Source organism: Indicator indicator, chromosome 12 (genome assembly GCF_027791375.1).
Source record: "Indicator indicator isolate 239-I01 chromosome 12, UM_Iind_1.1, whole genome shotgun sequence".
Classification (NCBI taxonomy): domain Eukaryota; kingdom Metazoa; phylum Chordata; class Aves; order Piciformes; family Indicatoridae; genus Indicator; species Indicator indicator.
Window position 1 is genome coordinate 14,581,113 of NC_072021.1, and position 20,321 is coordinate 14,601,433.

The 20,321-nt window shown below is 47.0% G+C and overlaps 1 protein-coding gene across 1 annotated transcript; it reads left to right on the forward strand.

The window, feature by feature from the left end:
- Positions 1-2,738: 2,738 nt before the first annotated feature.
- On the forward strand, positions 2,739-6,196 carry TRIB1 (tribbles pseudokinase 1). Its single transcript, XM_054385528.1, has 3 exons — positions 2,739-3,044; positions 3,441-3,733; positions 5,728-6,196. Exons 1-3 carry the CDS (start codon positions 2,739-2,741, stop codon positions 6,194-6,196), a joined length of 1,068 nt encoding a protein of 355 aa, XP_054241503.1.
- The last annotated feature ends 14,125 nt before the right edge of the window (positions 6,197-20,321 follow it).

Here is a 20,321-nt window from a genome sequence, read left to right on the forward strand (position 1 = left end):
TTTCTTTCTTTCTTTTTGTTGTTTGGTTGGTTGGTTGTTGGTTTTGGTTTTCCTTCTATGTGCATTTAGGGTATCAGCCAAAATTAGAAACAAAAAACCAGAAAACCCTAAGTAGGAAACACTTCTCTGCTCTGCATGTTGGAACATTGGATCTGGTGGAGATGGAGAGGAGTCTGGATGTGGATCTTGTGATCCATACCCAAAACATTAAGACTGAGAACAAGGTAGTAAGAATTTGATTAATAATTGCTATTTTATGTTTATTCATTACATTAATGCCTTGAGTAACATGCCAGGCATTTTAAAGAAGCAATGAAGGTTTCCTTCTGTCAGGAACTGCCTCCATTTTGCAGACCCAGCACATAGGAGAAGAAAGTAGGGGTTCATCTCAGCCACATGTAGACAACTGAAGTTTGGTCTGCACAGCCAGGTGGAAGAGCACATCCACCCATACTTCTGGGATGAGTTACCTAGGGGTTATTTTTTTTTTCCTGGTATCTGGGGATTGCACACCCAGTTTCTGTTCTCCAGTTAGCAGGGACACCCCAACAGAGCATGACATCTGGAGAATCCCTGTGCAAAGAATGTGCCCAGCCACCACGAGTCTGTGGCAGGCGGGTGGGATGCAGTGCGGTGAGTCCCTCTGTGCTCTGCTCTACTCTCGCACCCCAGATGTTTTTTGGGGGAGGCAGGATAATGAACAGGGATTTTTGCTCTTCTTCAGGACCAAGAGGTGTCATGGCCCATTTGGTTGCCAGTAGCCTAAACCAAACACTTGTGCTGGTTCTGGTGGCATAGGGCCAGCATGAGGTGACCATCTGTGGACTCTAAGAGGCTTTAAATGGGTGGGAGGATGGGAAGGTGAAGGCTTCCAGTGATGTGTGCAAATGCATCTTCAGTATGGCCTTTCCCCTCAACTGGGACAGTGAGGTGGCACAGCAGTTGAGAGAGGGATGTGGACCCTTGGGAGGGTGTGGACCAAAGGGACATACTTAGCCCAGGTGCACCACTCGGTTTTCACACTGACATCTTCACTCCTGCTCATACTGCTTCTTGGTCTAAGAGAGCTACAGGGGATGCTGTTACATGCTAACAATGCCTGGGGGTGCCTCCATGCAGGCCAACAAATTGCTAGTTTGATGTGTCTACATGCTTTCCCTGGCCTCAAAAATACTGACACCTCTCAACTCATGCTATCTCAGTCATAGGAAGCAGCCCACACATGCAACATCCTACCAGATAAAGTCACCCAGCAGTGGCGTCTCAATCATAAAGACTTCCAAGAAGGGAATATAAAGCAAAGGTCTGATAGACACTCATGCATGTTTTACCTATGAAAGGAATGAAATCAAAGAGCACGCTCTGAGAGCTTTGTTGAATGGCTCAGAAACCGTCTGCAGACATGAACGGAATTGTATTTGTGGGGGAAAAAAAAAAGAGAAAATGCAGGCCCTGGGATATCCCTTTATGGCATATGCATTTTATGTTTAAATGTATTAATGGGACTGCTATGCTATGAGTCATCCCGCACCAGAGTTTCATGTGTTTCTTAAAATACACTTGAAGTAGCTGAAGGCATGCACGGGTTTGCTGTGCAGTTATCTGTCAGGAATCTGAGTGAATACCTGCACGCGTGGCATCGCCGGCTTCAGAGCTGGTGGCTGGAGGGTGTCCTGGGCCCCCTCTGCTGCTGAAACAGACCAAGGCTGGGGAAACGAAATTGGATAGGCACTGATCCTGCAGACCAGTAAAATGCAGGCTCCGCATGCTATCGGAGAAGCCTCAGCACTGACTTACAGGAAATTTGCATATATGCAAACAGGAAAGATGGAGAGTTTCCTTTTGAAGCACTCTTGTCAAAACTACAGCTGTGAGTTTTTTTAGGGATGATTTGCTGTCTTTTTTTCCCCCCCTCGTTTTGCTTCCGTTTACTAACAGTCCTGGATGCAAATCTATTTACTTTTCCTTTAAACCCACACTTCTGAGGCCGGTGGTGGCTGCTGAGCTCAATGCTGTGCTCCTCACAGGTCACTTCAGCTGCTGGCTGCTGCTTGCTCTCGATGCTATTCCTTTTTCGGAGAGCAGATAGTTTTAACATGGGAAACCCAACGCCAGGTATTTCCGATGGTGCACGGTTAGTCTACGCGCATGAACCAACATCGGTGGTTCTTGATGCAAACCTTGGGATGAAAGAAAAGCCAGAATTGGGGCTGGGGAGAAACCGCAGCAAATGCATAAAAGAAAAGCTAGGAATGGAGCCGGGCTCCGTTTCTCTCCACAGCGGAGCTTGGGGGTTTTTGCGAGGACGCCGGCATCAGGAGTGCGACTCGGACATGGGATGTCCTTGCGCCAGACTGGCTGGAGGACCATGGGAGGAGGGTCACCTCAGTGGTCCCAGGTCCCAGCGGGTCACGTAGCCAGACTGGGCGGTGGGTGTCCCGCCGCCCCGCCTGGTTTCGTGGCCCGCTGGGGCCGGGGGCCGCAGAGAGCATCGGGCAGAGCGGAGCAGGCGCGTCCAAACCTCCCTCCTCCCATTTCCCCGTGCGTCAGGGCCGGGAGGAGGAGACTCATTCTTTTTGTGTGTGTGTGTTAATTTTTTTTTTTTTTAAGCCTCAAACTACTTTAGCGCGGAGTCGGCAGATGGTGGACGCGGCCCGAGGTTTCGGCGGGGAGAGCGAAGGGATGCGCCCAGCCCGCACCGCTCGCCTCTAGCTCGGCTCCCGCTCCCGCTCCCCTCCATGAGCCGCCCCGCGTCCCTGCTGCCGGCCGCTCGCTGCCGCAGCGCCCCGGCCAAGCGGCTCCAACCCCTCCACGACGGCCCCGCCGAGGAAGCGCCGGCCGCCAAGTGCCCTCGCCTCGTCGATTGCGGACCCCCGGATTGCCTGAGCGCTCCCGGGTCGCCCTGTTCCCCCGCTTCTCCCGCCGGCGGCGGGGGAGCTGCGGGTCCAAGCCTGATCGCCTCGTACCTGCTGCTGCCGCTGGCCGAGCGGGAGCAGGTGTCGAGAGCGCTGAGCGTCAGCTCCGGCCGGGAGCTGCGCTGCAAGGTGAGCTCGAGCTCCGCGGGCGCGCATCGGGAGGCTCGGGGCGGGGACGGGACGGGAATCCTCCCGGTGCTTTCGGAGCGCTCGACCCGGGGAGCGCCTTGAAAAATATCCGCCCGCTGCTCCCCGCCCGGCCAGCCGCTGGGAGTAAGCTGTTACTTCGGAATACCTTCCCCAAAAGGTTTTGGGGATCGTGGTTCATTTTATTTTAATCTCCTCTCCCCCTACCTTCCCAGTACACAATGAACAGGAAGGGTCTCAGTAGACTCTTTGAACGTCGTTCCTGCCGAGCCCTGGCTCCCCTCCAGCTCCCTCGTCATTGTTTGGGGAGAGTTGCTACGCGAGCGGCTGCTTTCAGCGCCCTTGAGAATGAATTTGTGTTTAATTTCCTTTGTACAGGTGTTCCCCCTCAAACACTACCAGGACAAGATCCGGCCTTACATTCAGCTGCCGTCACACAGAAACATTACTGGGGTTGTTGAAGTCATCCTCGGGGACACCAAGGCCTATGTATTCTTTGAAAAGGACTTTGGGGACATGCACTCCTACGTGAGGAGCTGCAAGAGGCTAAGGGAAGAGGAGGCTGCCCGGCTGTTCAAGCAGATTGTCTCTGCCGTCGCTCACTGCCACCAGTCGGCCATCGTACTTGGTGACCTCAAGCTCAGGAAATTTGTCTTCTCTAATGAAGAAAGGTAAGCTGTTGTCACCAGCTGGCCCTGGGGGGAGTGCGAATGCAACATCCAGAGACACAAAAAGTGTCTCAGGGAGTGGAAGCAGTCGTGTCAGCCAGCATCACTCGCGAGTGATTCAAGTAGGTCCCCATCACATGTGTGTAGTAGGTCACGGATCTAATCAGTACGTGTTTGACTGATGAAAGGGAGGAAACTTGCCAGGAGCTCATTGAGCAGAAGTTCAGTGAAACCCGCTGTTAGACAAAGGGACGATAGTTCAGATGCTTGTTAGCACCAGAAGATGTCATGTGTGTCACTTGCTTAGCGTAAAATGAGTAAAAGGCAGAGAGGAGAGGAGGAAGGGTGAGACACTGTGCTGGGGAAGGGGAACGGCACAGCTGGAGAAGCAGGAGGTGTGAGGAGACATCCTCATGCCTAGGTGAGCTGCCCAGTGGCAGAGCTGCGGTTGGGAGAGAGGGGTGCTCAGGAGGAGTCTCCTTGCTGAAATCCCCTTCTGATCAGGGTCACGCTGCTTAGCAGAAAACTGGCTGTGTCCTTTGAGGCTTTTACCTCTCCTCCAGTACAGTGGTGGTGCTTTCTGTGCCCCCTCTGCCTGTGGATGTAGGCACGCTCAGGAGGGAAGGTGGGACATGGTTAAATATTGCTCTGGGAGTCCTGCACTGAAGAAAAGTACCTTGGTAAAACTTACCCTAAAAGCTAGGCTTATAGGAGGAGATCCAGAATCTAGTTGTTAAATTTAGGTTAGAGAAATAATTCAGTATTTCCCTGAAGTGTTTGCTGCTGTTGTAGTGCCTTGCCGCAGGTGGCAAAGCCAGAAGTAGATATTTAATCAGCAAAACTGACTCTGACTAGCTGCTTATCCTGTGGAAAGCTAAAAATAAAAAATAAGTAAAAGCTTTAATGGGGTTGTACTTACTCTAATGAAAATGGAGGTGGTATTACTAAAACAGAAGAAGAAAACACTTTTTTTTTTAAATTTTTAACTGAGCTAATGCCTCTTCAGGATGTCATTTATAAACCCGATAAGAAAATTAACCAACACTGGCCCTCTTAAACAGAAATAACCATATGCTGACATGCAAAGAAAGTAATTCCTTTGAAGGAAACTATTGCAGCTTTTCCCACCCATGAGAAGATGAAATATTTGTTGAAATGTCACATTGCACACAGCCTCGCTCGTTTGGAAATAGCCACGTTGCACAGGCGAGTGTCATGTGCATCCCATTTGGCAAGAAGAGGGTTAAGCAATGGCAGGCGGACTCGGCGCCGGCACAGGTGCAGTTTCAGGGCTCCCGCAGCCAATCTCGGGCCCAGGGTTCTCGTTGAGTCATATTTTCCGTTTGCAGAACCAATGGGTATTTGACGAGGTCATGCTGAGGACAGGCACAGCGGGCTGCAAGGCAGTGCAGAGCCCTTCCAGGGAGAGGGGATGGCTTCCTCGATGGCTTCCTCGCTCCCCTTTCACCCCAAAACAGGAGGTCAGGGTGAACCCATCTCCACCTGGGAGGTGGTAGGAGCAGTGGTACCCTCTGGAAAGAAGAGGAAAAAAAAAAGTTACAAAATAAAATAGAGTACAGAACTTAGGAGATCTGATGATTGCTGCAAGTGCAGAAGGGATCTAGACATTGCAGTTTGCAAAATCATGCAGCTGACTGCTCTTTGCTCAAAGTCTGAGCTGCGAATCGGTTCCTGCATGATGCATTGTAGCCGATTAACCCCCACTGTGGTGGCAGTGCAACCTGCATACACAAAGGGTGACTTGCTCGAGAGCCTCTTGTGTTGTCAAATCCCCCAGTAAATAAGCAGATGTCAGCAAGCACCTGCCTGATGCATGTAGCTGTGCTTCCATTACACAGATGCAGGAGTCCAGGCAGCTTCTCTCCTTTTCTTTATGCACTGCAAGAAGGGGAGCAGGGATTCCCCTGGTGGGGGGCTTGCCAGGCTCGCTTGTGTTGCAACTTCTAACCCAGGGCTTTCTCTCCTGCCCTCCCTAGGACTCAACTGCGGCTGGAGAGCCTGGAAGACACACACATCATCAAAGGTGAAGATGATGCACTCTCAGACAAGCACGGTTGTCCGGCATATGTCAGCCCTGAGATCCTAAATACGACCGGGACTTACTCTGGAAAATCAGCCGACGTGTGGAGTTTGGGAGTGATGCTTTATACTCTTCTGGTGGGACGCTATCCCTTCCACGACTCGGACCCTAGTACTCTCTTTTCCAAAATCCGACGTGGACAGTTCTGTATTCCTGACCATGTCTCCCCCAAAGCCCGATGCCTCATCCGCAGTCTCCTGCGGCGGGAGCCTTCTGAAAGACTCACTGCTCCGGAGATCTTGCTTCACCCTTGGTTCGAGGCAGTTTTGGAGCCTGGATATACAGACCAGGAGACAGGAACTTCGGATCAAATCGTTCCAGAATACCACGGAGACAGTGATGATATTAGTTCTTTCTTCTGCTAATCCTGAAATCTCAGAAACCTCCGTGGTTCTCACCTCCGGTGTCTTCATAGAGTTTCATTTTCTCATGTTTGCAAATTCAGCAGCATCTTAAAGTGCCAGTATGGTCAGAAAAGTGACCTTGTTTAAAACAAATGCCAACCTGTAGATCTCTGCTCCCTGAGCGTACTAGAGAAGTTTCATCCTCTTGCTCTGCTAGTTGTTCCATCCTGCCATTCTAGGAGGACTCATCCAGCTTTGCAAAAGCTGCTTGGCTTTTCTCCTGCCTCCCAACATCCTCCATGGTGTAACTGGCCACATCTTGGCTGCAGAGTCCTATGGCTGGCGAGGTGTAAGACAGAAACAAAGCTCTGTCTGCTTTCCGGTGGTGGCTCTGGGAGCGCTGAGCCCTGGCTGTGATGGGGGGCACGAGGCATGACTCTTAACTGAGCAAATCTGACAGAAACGGGTAAAAAGGGGAATGGACTTGTCGTGCCACTCCAGCTGGCTTGCAAAGTGGCTTTCTGACTGTAAGCACTCTTCAATGTGGGAAGGAGGTCTTCGCTCACCACAGCCAGCTGCCTACTCACTGCTGCTCCTCTGCAGAACTGGTGGATCTCCCAGCCGGATCTCCTCCAATTCCATTCGCTGACCAGGAAAACATTTTAAATAGACTCAAGCCTCGTGTTACCATGGTGTAGCCTATATAACTTTTATGCCCTCAGCAGGCTCGTCAAGTAGCAGGTCTCGTTAGATCCGAGTGCCAAAACATATCCGTTTACCAAACTGTAACACTATTGGCTGGGGCGCCTTCCCTTGGAAAATGACAAGGGGTATCTTGTACAGTATATGTAAACACGGTCGTGTTTCCCTACAGGCTCCTAAAAACATCACATCCCCTCTCTTCTTCCCCCCTTCACCCCCCAAAAAAGTTAGTCTTAAGAGTAAAATCTCCACATGCCCTTAGTTGATTATTCAGGTATGTTGTTTGCCTCTGGCTAGGTTATTTTGGCCCCCCCCTTTTTTTTTGTCTTTTTTTTTTTTTCCATGATTATTCATAGTCTTTCCAATGTGTGTGGATAATGAATATACCTAAATCATTATCTTCCTGGGCTGAGGGTAAGTAAGGCTTAGTCCTGCCTAAAAATTCCGCTTTTTCTCACATGTGTGTCCAGTGGCTTAAGCAAAGAGAATTGTCCATTCACCTTAGGTAAGAGTGGCTTCTGAAATGGCCATGAGGTGGGTAATTTATGTCCCCTACATGGCACAGTTCCAGTGAAGTCGTTTTAAGGGTTAACCCCCAGCAAGCTGCAGTCCCACCACAAATTGCAAGAATACCATGTATACCTCATGTACTGTGTACTTTGTACATACCTTATTGTTCGGGGTTTTGTTTTCTTGTTTTTGTCGTACTTTGTCCTAATAAGAGGTGTCGAAGAGCAATTTAATGTGAATTATTGTTGGCAATACTAACTTGACAGAATCATGAGCATTACGAGCAGGGCGCTACAGCTCTCCGTTGCACTAAACCTCTCATGATTGCTTGACATTTGTATCTGTGATACAGTTTAACCCTTCTATAAGAAACAGTACATTTGTATATATTGGTGGAAAACTCTGCCAGAAAAGCTAAAAAACACTATGTCCAACCTGTAAATATGTACATGTATGTGGAAACCTGGATGATAAAGTCTGACTTGTAGAAAGTTTTAATAAACTTGGTTTCATAACATTTGTCCCCATTTCTTGTGATGTCTTGAGTGGAACACAGCTGGAGTATGTTTGGGTTAAGCTGAAAAATTGGGGTTTGGCATAAAAGAGGTGCAGCTTTTCTATGGTCCACATGTGCCCCATCACACCTGAGGTCTGAGCCCTGACTCTCCCCAGATGTACCCAGGGAAGATTCCCACAGAGATGAGTGGGGACAGGGAATGGCTCCTGCCTTTTGCAGGCAGGAAAGTGCGTGATAGCTCCTCAGTGCTATGTGAAATGGAGTATCCCATTCACCGGATAAATGAGGAGAGAGAGTGACAGCTCTGCCTTTGGAATTTTGCCATCCTCTTGCCTTTCAGAATGTGCATTCATCTCCATCTGTGCCCCGTGAGTGGAAAATGCTATGGCACTGGAAGGCTATCACCTTGCACCTGCCTGTGTGGCAATGTGATGCTCAAGCCAGTGGAAAATCAGATCTCAGGTGTCTTAAAGGGAGCAGCCAGAAGCAGAGGCGGTGGTCAAAAACTTGGGCTTTAATGGAGAGCCAGAGCCAGAGGGCAGGAATTTGACCCTCCTGCCAGGAGGCAAAGCAGAGGCCACCCAGTGCTCTTGTTAAAAATGAAGAGAAAGATTATTAGAGCTGCTTTGCTTTGTGGCGAGGAGAGTATAAATAGCAGCAGTATCAAGGTTAGAGAATGTGCTCTCCTGTTAGAGATCAAGCCACCCTTGTAATCCACCCGGAGCGGTGAGATCATCATTCACAAGTAGAGAGGAGGAGGAAGAAAGTCTTGATTTTTATTTATACTTTGCCTCATGTTTAACTTTGTCCCTTTGCTTGAAATCTCTTCACCAGGGCAACTGCTTCCAGACAGCATTTTGAGCAGGTGCAACTTGAAAAAGCATTTTGCTTTCAGAAGAGGAGTGAAAAGTTATAAGGAGGGAACAGGGACTTGGTCAGTGATAAAGCAAAGTGCAGTGACTTTAATTAGGCACCTTGACTCCCACTCTGAGAAAGCAGCAATCTGTGCAGTAAGCATATTTTCTTAGCACTTGCTTGGTGAATGTCAGACACCAAAATATCTCAAGTTACTTTACTGACGTTATTCTTGCAAGACTTGTGAAAATACATGTGCTGCATAGCCTGGCTGATTAAATTACCCCCTGCCCTACCATGCTTTTGGGCTTGGACAGGAGCCTTGATGCATCCTTTTAAAACAACTGCAGGAGGTTTGTGTTTTGGTGAAACCTTCAAAACCTTTAAAGCACGTTTTTTTCCCCCTTGCAGTTAAAGTCACTCTTAATAGGTGAATGTGTAGGTCATCCTATGATTTTATTTCACATGAGCTACGTTGCAGAGCAATTAAAATAAATGCCAAATTGTAGTAACATCTGCAAGCAGCCTCTGTGTTGCTTTAGGGATTATAATGCAATATCCGTTTGTACAGCAGAATAAATTGCTATGGCTTCGTAACCTCATCGTTTGTATTATTGTATACAAAGTTTCAGAGCGTGTTGAAAGAACCAGCATATTAAGTGATTAAACTTTGATGGTGGGTGTGAGAACTTTGATTTATGCAATGCATACATTTCTTTTTGAGGGAGTCATAATTTGTCTATTTTTAAATGGTCCTTCTGGATCAGGACTGTATGAATCTCTTGTGTATTTCTCAGATCTGGTCACTATTTTCATCTTAAAGCTGCAAGATAGGGCTGGCCCCCCTGAAAAGTGATGGGAACCTTCAGTCCTCCATTTCTTGCTGAGATCATGATAAAAGTTGAGGTTTTTCATAACATCCTGGGCTCTGTCCTAAACTAGCATCAAACTGCCTACCTTCCAGTCAGGATCAATCTTATACCCTAAATATATATTTTCATCAACTCTTGATATTCTGGCTGCATTTTATGCATCAGTTCAATAATTTTCTTTTGAAGTAGCACAGCAGAATTTATAAAGCAGCTTCCTCTTAAACTGCCAGGTGAAACAGCCAGCTCAGCAAGCTCAGGTTTAAGGTCAACATCTCTCTGCCAAGCAGGTGATACTGTTAAGATTATTTGCAGTTAATGGAGAAGGATCTGTTCTATCTATGGCAAAAAGTGCCCTGAGTTTAGGAGAGGGCCTTTAAGGCACTTCTGCATCAATATGTTATTTACAAAAGAAAAGGGGGAACCCCCCAATTTTTTATACGGGTGTAGAAGATGAAGATTCATTACATTTGGCTGGATTGCAGTCGGTGCAATGTTCTTCCCTGGCTCTGCTTTAGTGCACTGAGGGTAGGCCTGAGAGATAAGTTGAAAAACACACTTCATTCAGCCAGTGCTGAGTGTATTCTGTCAAGGAAATCTCTTCAGATTTATCTGTTTATACAAGAGCAGATTTCCTTTTGCCCCTCTTTTTTCATGCTATTGCATTCTGTGAGGGAAACCCCCCCAACATTTAGCATTATGGCACTGCACAGACTTAGCAGCCCAAAGAAATACCCTATGCAAATGCTTCTTACAAATATAATGCTTTTCTAGTGAGCATTGAGAAGAATAGCTTGACATGTAATCACAGTCTGAATTAAGCCTTGCAGAAAAATGGCTTTGTTAAATGCAACATCTCTCAGAACTATTGTTGGTAAAAGAACCATGAAATCTGCAACAGTTCTTACTCTGATTCCTCCATGACTTGCAAAATCCTCTTCTCCAAGTGAAATCCAGAGTTCCCATTTCAGTTGGGATCAATTTTTGTTGCAGCAAAACAACAAATGCTTTAGGATATGAGTTCACAGCAGGAGCATTTTCATTTTATTTTTTATGAAGCCACCTAGTTAGAAAATGCCTTAAAGAAAACTCATCAGTTTTCATTGCCCTGTATGTATTTATTTACAGTATTTAACCAGCTAAACAAGCTAATGTGCAGCACTTCATTTCCTAATTTGGCTTTGAAGCCAGAGCAGGAGAAGTATCAATTACGTTCTGTCAAATGCAAACATTAACATAACTGTATGAAGCAATCATGTTTCTAACAACAGCAAGCACTGCCCAGAGGACCAAAATAAATAAAATTCATAGAGCAAGAGGTAACACTTTTCTTTACAGCAGGATTAGGGCTGGCAAGTGCCTGTGTGCTTTCCTCTCAAGGGACGTTTGTCTGGTGGGGCAGCAGCGGCGGCTGGGGCACTGAGTTGCAGGTGATTAATAAGGCACTTGCTCACTGAGGGCATGGTCTCATCACAGCGGGTGTGGATTTCTGCATGCAACTCCCGCTGTTATTAATGGTTAATTAATGTGTAATTTGCAGAAAGAGATGAAACTGGGACCTCGGTGGTGTGTTGTGAGCACACACACACAAGCTTATCATTCGAAGAAACATCAGGGTGACACGAAGGGTGGATGACAGAAAATAAGTGCAGCATGAATCAGCTGCCCTATGTTTATCGTATGGTGCTGTTGTGGGAAAACATTCACCTCCACCAACTACCATCTTCTGCCAACAACTGCAGTCGAGTTTGATAAATTATTAGTGGAGATGTTCTCAGTGGCTTTGCTTAGATTTTACCCCTCTTGCGCAAATTGCAGATTAGGAAAGGATTAAGTAACAACAGTGTGGCTAAAGTATTACACATCGTGCTGGCGATTAGCCAAAGAATGTAGCATGCAAAAGCTGACATTGCCTAAGAAATCAAATATAGCTCTGGTCACCACAGAAAATGACTCTTCCCCACCACCTACGGTAGTTGCTCAGTTTCTCCTGTGTCACCCAGCATCTTGCACCAGCAAGTTGCTCATTGCAGGGCTTGGGGTTTTAATTCTTTTTTTTCTTTTAGTTTTTTCTTTTCTTTTAGTCTTTCATTTTCTTTTAATCTTCTTTTTTCCTTAACTTCCAAGTAGTGACAAAACCATAAACACTTAGATGAATCACAGAAACCATAAATGTAATTGAGTGTAAAGCCATTGTTTGGCCTTTTGATAACATCCCCATCAAGCCTTGACTTGTCAGATTCATAGTCTTGCTGAAGTTCAAATCCTGCAATTTTTCTTTGCTGTGCTAGCAACTAGGGGCAAAGTATCAACAGAAATAGGGGCCAAAGTCTGCATAACACTCTCGTGCCCAGTGACAATGACTTTGCAGATGGGCAGTGGGATGTCTGATGTGAGTAAGTATTTTCCTCGGAGAGTTAAGACTGCACAATAAGGCTCACAAAGGTCAACTGGCAGCCTTCATTGCCAGGGGAAAACAGCCCCAGGTGAGAGTGTAAAACCTTTCCTGGTGCTTGTGTGAAATTGTTGGCTGACAAGCAGGGTGGTGGACTCTGCTCCTCCCTCCCCACCCTCATGCCTGTGCACAAACTGCCAGGGCCTGGCAGAAGGCAGGATGCTGTTGGACCAACAGGACCACCCAGCGCCAGGAGAGGCACTGGCAGATGTCAGTAGATGTGCATGGGAGCAGAGCAGGTGTTTGTCAGACTGCCCCTGTGATGTCCCCCATGTGGCACAAGGAGGGGACACATAGAAGCCCTAGATGAAAGATGGGGAGGGACTCTTTTTCAGGGAGTGTAGTGACAGAATGAGGGGAAACAGTTTCAAACTGAAAGAGGGTAGATTTAGATCAGATACTAGGAAGAACTTCATGAGGCAACGTTGTGAGTCATTGGAACAGATTACCGAGAGAAGTTACTGATGCCCCCTCTCTGGAAGTGTTCAAGGCCAGGTTGGATGGGACTTTGAATAATCTGGTCTAGAGGAAGGAGTTGCTGCCTGTATCAGGGTATTGAACTAGATGATCTTTAAGGTCTCTTCCAAGCTAACCCATTATATGATTCTGTAACACTACAGCCCACTGATAACTGCCTTGTTGTTTAACCATCCTCTGAGGACCTTCCTATCAAACATTTGCTTGGCTGCCTTTGTCCCTATCTGTACTTCAGGGTCTTGAAATCCTGTAGTAGCAAATTCCAGATCAGAGCATGATGCTGCTCCATTAAATTACCATGTTTGCAAGGGGAATATGCTCCAAAAGACAGTATCATTTGATCCACTGAAGAGGACCAACTGACCTGGTTTTGGAGAGACCTTGTGCTTCTCTCTCTTCCCATGGAGACCAAAGGCAATGCCTGTGCTCTTTGCAGGGCAGCAGCCTTCCCAGGTGACAATGGTGCCTGGGGCAATGGGGATCCAAGCCTATCAGACAGAAAGGCTTAATCAGCAAACTCATGGGATTTTTTATCATGGGTCTTGTGATCCTTAATAAGCAAGAGCCTTGTCTGCTGAAGTTAATGATCTCCAGGAGATTTCAAACTTTCATATGAGGAAGAACAAACGTCTGGTCCTCGCTGTTGCGAAGAGGGATTTGAAAGGATGTGTCCTGTGAACTCTTTGGACTATTCCCCACTTGTCACTGGTGTCCTGGCCAGATGCTCCATGCTGCAAAGGCATGGTTGATTGTCTGCCTCATTACAGCAGACAGAGCGTTGTCCTTTTATCTAAGCAGCTGGCAAAACAATAAATTAAAAAATAAGTCAAAGTCAGCAAATAGTTTCCTTTCCCCATACATGAAGTTAGAGGAACTACTCCTCCTCCAGAGTGATTTCCTGACTTGGTAACATTTATTTTCAATCTCCTCTTTTTTTTTTTTTCCCCCCCCGGTTGCATGGGGAAAAGATGATTTGCGCTGGAAGGGGAGCACCTTTACATGCCTTGTGGCCCAGGAACTTCACATGCCAACCACAACAAAAGGCCTGAAAAAAATCACTCTCCAGCATGGGGCAAGGGTGGATTTGCAGGGAGAGTTCTTTCAACACATCAGGATGGGACCCATGTTCAAGCCATGAGGGACCTCTGCCTGCAGGTTTCTCGGGCAAGCTGTGCTTGCTGGAGACAGCACCGTATTTGATAGCCACAGCCAGGACATGTCCATTCTAGGATGACTTTCTGTGCTGGAGGGAAGATGCTGGAGTCACATCTAGCTTCTGTCCCTGGCACTGGGTATGGCTCGGGGTTGCTGGCAAGGCTCTGGCTGCTGAAGGCAGGCAGGGCTGCTCCCACGGGGCGCTGGGATCTGAGCTGGTGACCCAGGGCTGGCCCGTGATGCACATCCTGCTCACACATGTGGGCATGAGTCAGAGCCCGAGAGGAAGAGGCCTCACCCAGCAGCAGGCAGAGCGCACAGGGGGCTGAGGCTGCTGCTGCTGGAGGTGATCGCTCATCGCTGCTGACAGCCTCCCTCGGGAATGGCTGCACCTGCGCTGCAGTGAAGGGCACTTGGGGCTGACAGGTCTCCCACTGCATTGTCAGAGCTACAATGAGCTTGCTATGGGATGGGTTTGTAGAGGCAGCTCAGAGCCTGCCTTTCGACATTGACCTACCTCAGAGCTGAAGGAATTGGTGCGGGCCCCAGGTAGACACAAAAACACAGAATGCAGCTCTAGAAGTAATCTAGCCCAAACCCATTCAGTAAGCAGGATCATCCCCAACTATATCGGGTTGCTCAGAGCCCCATCAAATCTGACCTTAATCTGAACCCTCTGCCACCTCCCTGGGCAACCTGTTCCAGTGTTCCAAAACTCTCATAGTAAAGAACATCTTCCTAACATCTGATCTAGATCTACCTTTCTCTAGTTTAAAACCATTGCCCCTTGTCCTATTGCTACATGCCTTTGTAAACAGCCCCTCCCCAGTTTTCGTGTAGTTCCCTTTCAGGTACTGGAAGGCCACTATAAGGTCTCCCCAAGCCTTCTCTTTCCCAGGCTGAATGAACCCAACTCTTTCAGCCCATTTTCACAAGAGAGGTGCTCCAGCCCTCTGACCATTTTTGGACCCTCCTCTGGACTCCCTCCTTCAGGCCCATTTCCCCAGAGCTGGACACAGTACTCTGGGTGGGGTCTCACAAGAGCAGAGTGGCAGAATCACCGCTCTTCTTGGTTTATGCCCAGCTTTTCACCCACCAGTACCCCCAAGTCCTTTTCCTCAGGGCTGCTCTTTATCAGGTCACCCCCTGTTTATACAGATGATAACATCTCAAGCTGCTGCCTCTCTCCCCAAGCGAGAAGGCACAGCAAGGCTGAGCAGATCCATTTCCATGCTCCTTTAGTCCGCTCTCATGAGACAACCTCCTGGACTACTGTTTTCTGCTGTACGGCCCCCACCATGAGATAGAAATGGATCTGCTTGAGCTGCAAAGATGATCAGTGGGCTGAAGCACCATATGAGGACAGGCTGAGAGAGTTGGGGTTGTTCAGCCTGGAGAAGAGAATGCTCCAGGGAGACCTTATAGCTGCCTTCTAGTACCTAAAAGGGGCCTTACAGGAAAGATGGGAAGAGACTCTCTCTGGGAGTGTGGCGATAGGACGAGGAGCAATGATTTTAAACTGAAAGCGTGTCCATTTAGAGCAGATATTAGGAATAATTTTATTTATTTTTTAATTTTTTTTGTGAGTGGTGAGGTACAGGAAGAGGTTGCCTGGAGAAGTCATGGATACCCCCTCCCTGGAAGTGTTCAAGGCCAGGTTGGATGGAGCAAACTGATCTAGTGAAAGGCATCCCTGCCCATGGCAGGGGGATTAAAACAGATGATCTTTAAGGTCACTTCCAACACAAACTATTCTATGACTCTATGCTGGTCAGAGGCCTCTGAAAAAACAATGCAATCTTTACTTGTCTTCTTCCTACCATCTTGACCTCAATCTTGCTATCTTCAGCACCTATCAGCTGCTCTTTACCCAGGTGCTAATCTTACTTGGGCACTGGGACAGCTGAGCAACGGTCAAGCTGCCTTCCCTGCCACCTTGCTTTGAAACAGGTGTCCAGATCTCTTGACCCCTGCAAATGTTTGCATTTATTTATTTCTGGAAGATTGCCACCACAATCTTACAGCGATTCTTCCAGAAATTGGGTTCATCTTTGCTAGGAAGCTGTTGCATGCCTCAAGCAAAGGTCAGGATGAATCACTTTGGAAAGTGCTCCGGCTGCAATGGACTCCTAGCACTGGGTGAGTGGAAATGTGTCCATGGTTTGGCACTTAAACACAACGTCCTGAACTCCCCCCGTGCTTCTGGGAGTCAATGGGATGACTTGCATAGGGTAACAAATGCCGAGTATGACTGTGGGCAGTTCAAAAGCCAGTGGTAGACAGATCATGGTCTCACAGCTGTGGCTTTAAAAGGGTTATTGATTCATTTGGAAACAACTAGCAGGAGTGACTATGTAACAGGCAGGATTGTTTAGTCTCACCACATGCCAAACATAGACAAAGTACAATTCAGCACTGAGATTCTTCCAGTGACCATCACATCAAACACCCAACAGGATAATGCACCCATGTGCTGGATAATGCATTTTCCTTAGGTATGTTTGCAGCCACCGAAGGATGCATACAGCCCTCAAAATCACAGAGAGAAATTCTTCAGTTAAAGGCCTAATAGAGAGTGGTTAAGCTGGGAAGCAATCAACCAAAACAAATAAAGTATGCAGGTAATGATAGAGCTATGATCCAGGCTGCTGCAGCAGTTCAAAGTAAGGAGAAACAAATCACTCTGTGTGTGTGTAGAAACACACTAGAACAGCTACTCATCTTGTATCTACTTGCTATGCTGGATGCCTAAGTGAGTTGGAGTTATGGGCCAGCTGGGGAAGCTCCTGGTGACAAGGACACACAGCATGATACCAATGGAGCCATCTCATATTGCAGCTGTTCCTCCTTTGCTAGCAGTGTCCAAAAATGCCAAGGAGTTGCAGACACAGAGAGAACTGGTGATGGGAATGATCAGCACATCACTGAGTTGTCTGCTGTCAGCCCTTGTGAGTCCCACACCATTAGTGCAACTTAGAAAGGCTTCACTCAAACCAGATGCCTCTGGGAAAGCAGAGCTGTGATTAAACACTGGCAGCCCCACCATGTCTTCTGCAGGGATGAGCCAGTTTCCTTCCATGGGGTATCTGGTCCTACAGATCCCACATGCAGAAAATCTCCGTCTGAATCATAAGAGTATACCCAGAAGTTTTGATCTGACAGGAACTATAATGCAGCTACATTCAGGATGTACTCAGGAGTTTTGCTGTGATATAAATTCAAATGCAAACACTGTAATCTGTATCAGAGTCAGGCTTTGCATGTCCAGCAGCCCACTGCCTTGCTGATCCACTTGCTGCATGCTGGGTCAGACCTAGTGATCCTAACTCAGTGTTTGCCCAGTCTGAAGAGCAATCCAGGGAGAAATTCTCCAGCGCATACAACATTCCTGTGTAAATCAATGGGAAGTGTAGAATCTGGCCTGAAGTCAAAATTTCAGGATTTGACCCAATTTAACCTTGGCATAAATAGTTGCCCAACTCTTTTTTTTTTTTTTTTTTTTTGGTGAGGCTCAACAATTAACTTTCAAAACAACTTAAAAAACAACAACCAAAAAAAAAAAAAGGCAAGCGGCTGGGGTTCAGAAGTGCTGTGCTAGCCAGCAGTGTTTTGTTAGAGTTACTTCCACTATTATGGTATCTGCTGGTGTCAGCACTTTGTGCAAAGTGCTGCTCTGGGCTCTCCATCCAGGGCAGAGCTGTATGAGCCTGGGGCAGAAGTTGTGACTCTTCCCATATTTGACACATAGGCAGTGTGCCCTTTTGCCAGTAGTTCCTTTTACCAAATTCAACTGTCGGGTTTTTCTTTTACTCACTGGAGTGAAATTCAGCCACGTGCAAAATGCAAGGACTGCTCATTCCTCAGATTTGATGAATCCCAGGCTGTTTTCAGGAATCTCTTCTAAAGAGCTGATGCAGATAAAAAGTTAATTTTCTTTCTGCTCACACTTTCACCCACAACAAAAGGCATAATTTGAAACGTAAAGATTTTATTGTGTTAATTACTCCGTTGCATCTTGGAGTTTACTGTGTTTGTTAATATATTTAATATAGCACAGGGGAAGCCAACACCTGGTGACATTTTGGAACCTGCTGACATTTTGTTTCACCTCAGATCCTGACTTGTAACCCTGCACTGGGCTGTCTGGTGGCTCTGCATTCGACCTGGATGGCAGCTGCCAAGGACAACTGTCTGGCTCTGGTGGCAGCTGCCGCAGTGGGAAGAACAAAGCCCAGCACTGAGAAGTCATTTGCAGCACCGTTGTGCCCATTAGGCAAATCCAAATACATTTTCAGGGAAAACTGGTTTTGTTTCCCCGGGGGCAAATACATGCATCATTTCTTTGGGGTTTAGAATAAAATCAGCAGGATGGCCAGTTGCAGGGTGTTAACTAGAAGTGGGGTTTAATATGTCTTTAAGGGCCTTACTTAGATTTCACTTCAAACTCCCTTCCCTTCTACTGCAGATGAAGCTGGGTAAATCCATAGCATTTCAAAACAGTTTTTGAGATTCAGAAGTAGGGTCTGAATTTTTTTTGTCCCCCCAAACATCTTCAAAGGCTGGTTCCATTTTAACACTTCCAGCTATGCAACATCCCCTTGGGCTCCTCAGCTGTGGCTTCACTTGCAAACGATCTTGAAAGTAAGAGAAAAATGGCAATTTTGGCAGTTAAAGTAGCCCGCAGAATTGAAGAGGCCTGGGAACACATAGTCCCAGCTCTGAGATGTTTTGGCACTGGAAGCATTGCATTGTGTTGGTGTGTGTGATGGCACAAGAGATGTTCAGGAACCCACTGGTGCTTTGAGTAGGAATGTGGCTTCTCCTTGCAGTGCCCATCAGGAAGCATAGTCAGCTGTGTATTTAACATTGGATTGGGCAACTTTTGATGCATGAAGCAATTTTCCCACCATGGCACTGGGCCCTGAGCAGCTGGGGAATACAGCTGAGGGTGAGACTGGGAGATGTTTTGGTGGGGAGAGGAGGAGTGTGGATGTGGAGGGGAGATCCAGAACCAGATCAGTTGAGGGTGGGAATTTTGTGGGTGATGCCCAGGCTGCTTGGGCAGCAGGTTGTGTTTTATACATTGTGGGTGATGTCAAGCCACCAGTAACTTTGCTTCTGCTGCCCCTTGCCTCAATCAGCAACTGCAGCTCTGTCTATGGGCTTTATTTAGCTTGGGGAGGAGAGAAGAGGGGGTAGCAGCGAATGTGTTCAGATGACTCCAAGGTTGCACCCAGCCTACTGAAAGCCAAGAAGTGCTCTTTGACTCACTCTTTGGGCTTTCCAGTGTGAGTAGAGAATGGGATTGTTTCATTAATAGTGAAAATCTCAGGTGCCTATAGGAACTTTTTACTTTTAGCCTTTTACTTTCCCCCTTGCTGCCCCATCTGTGACTCAACACCATTGCTGCACAGCAACCTAACTCCAGGTATGCAATTGTCTTCCAGATATTACGACTGTCAGGCAAACATATTGCTCACTCTGTCCCATGCCTGACTGAAAGGATTACAATACAGATTAGGATCAAGTTTGCCTTCCTAATGTCCTCGGCCTCAAAACAGGTGTAAGTAGAAAACACGTGAGGCAAATTATTTGCAAGTAAAGAATCTCTTTGGGAGGAATTATTGGCTAAATACTAACTGGAGATTGGGATCAGGCAGCTGCTGAGCTGGGCTTTTTCTGCTTAGAGGTAGTCTGAGCAGAATTGAGCAGGCAGGGCGTTGTGGATAATGTAAGGTGCCTGCTGTTGGAGGTGGGTTAAAAAATGGAGTGAAAATCATGACTGCAGCACAGGATCCATCCATCCATCCATCCATCCATCCATCCATCCATCCATCCATCCATCCATCCATCCATCCAGACTTTTGTTCAGGTAATCCTGCATATGTCAAGGCTGTTTGCAAACAGCAAACACAAAGAGCTACAGGTCCAAAGTCAAGACATTATCAAAAGCCTGGCATCTTTGTTACAGAATATTAACTCTACCTTGCATGTGTGGTATATCAGCTTAGATTCTTTCCTGTAAAAATGTTGGTTCTGGAAAGCCCAGATTGGATTCAGCATGCATTTCTTGTCTGCTTATTTCGGCTGGATAGACTTAAGCAAGCTGAGATCATGTGACTTTCCAAAACCACCCAGTGAGTCACTGGTTCAGCCCAGATTAGATCTCAGGAGCTTTCTAGCTTTGATCTAGCCACAAGACCACATGGTCTCATTCTATAGTCTTTGATGGAAAGCTACATAAACATACATAAGGGAGTTCACCAAATTTTTTGGAGGTTCTGAAAAACATTTTGCCCCTGAGGCAAGCAAAATTGGAATGGGCTATAGATGGATGCTATGCACGTATGTGCTGGGGAAAAAAAGAGCAACAGGGAGAAAGGGATATATCCAAACACCTGAAAGAAAAACTGTAGAAACAACAATAGGATGCTCTGGATAATAGCGCTGAGGATGCTCTACCTGCCACATGGGTCTTTCCACAAGAGCTGGTTACCCTATAAAGAGACTTTGTTGTGTCATCCTTCAGCAAGTATAAACACATTAAGCAATGTTATTCTCTAAAACATCAACACATGAGCTACTTACAATGGAATAAAAAGTCAT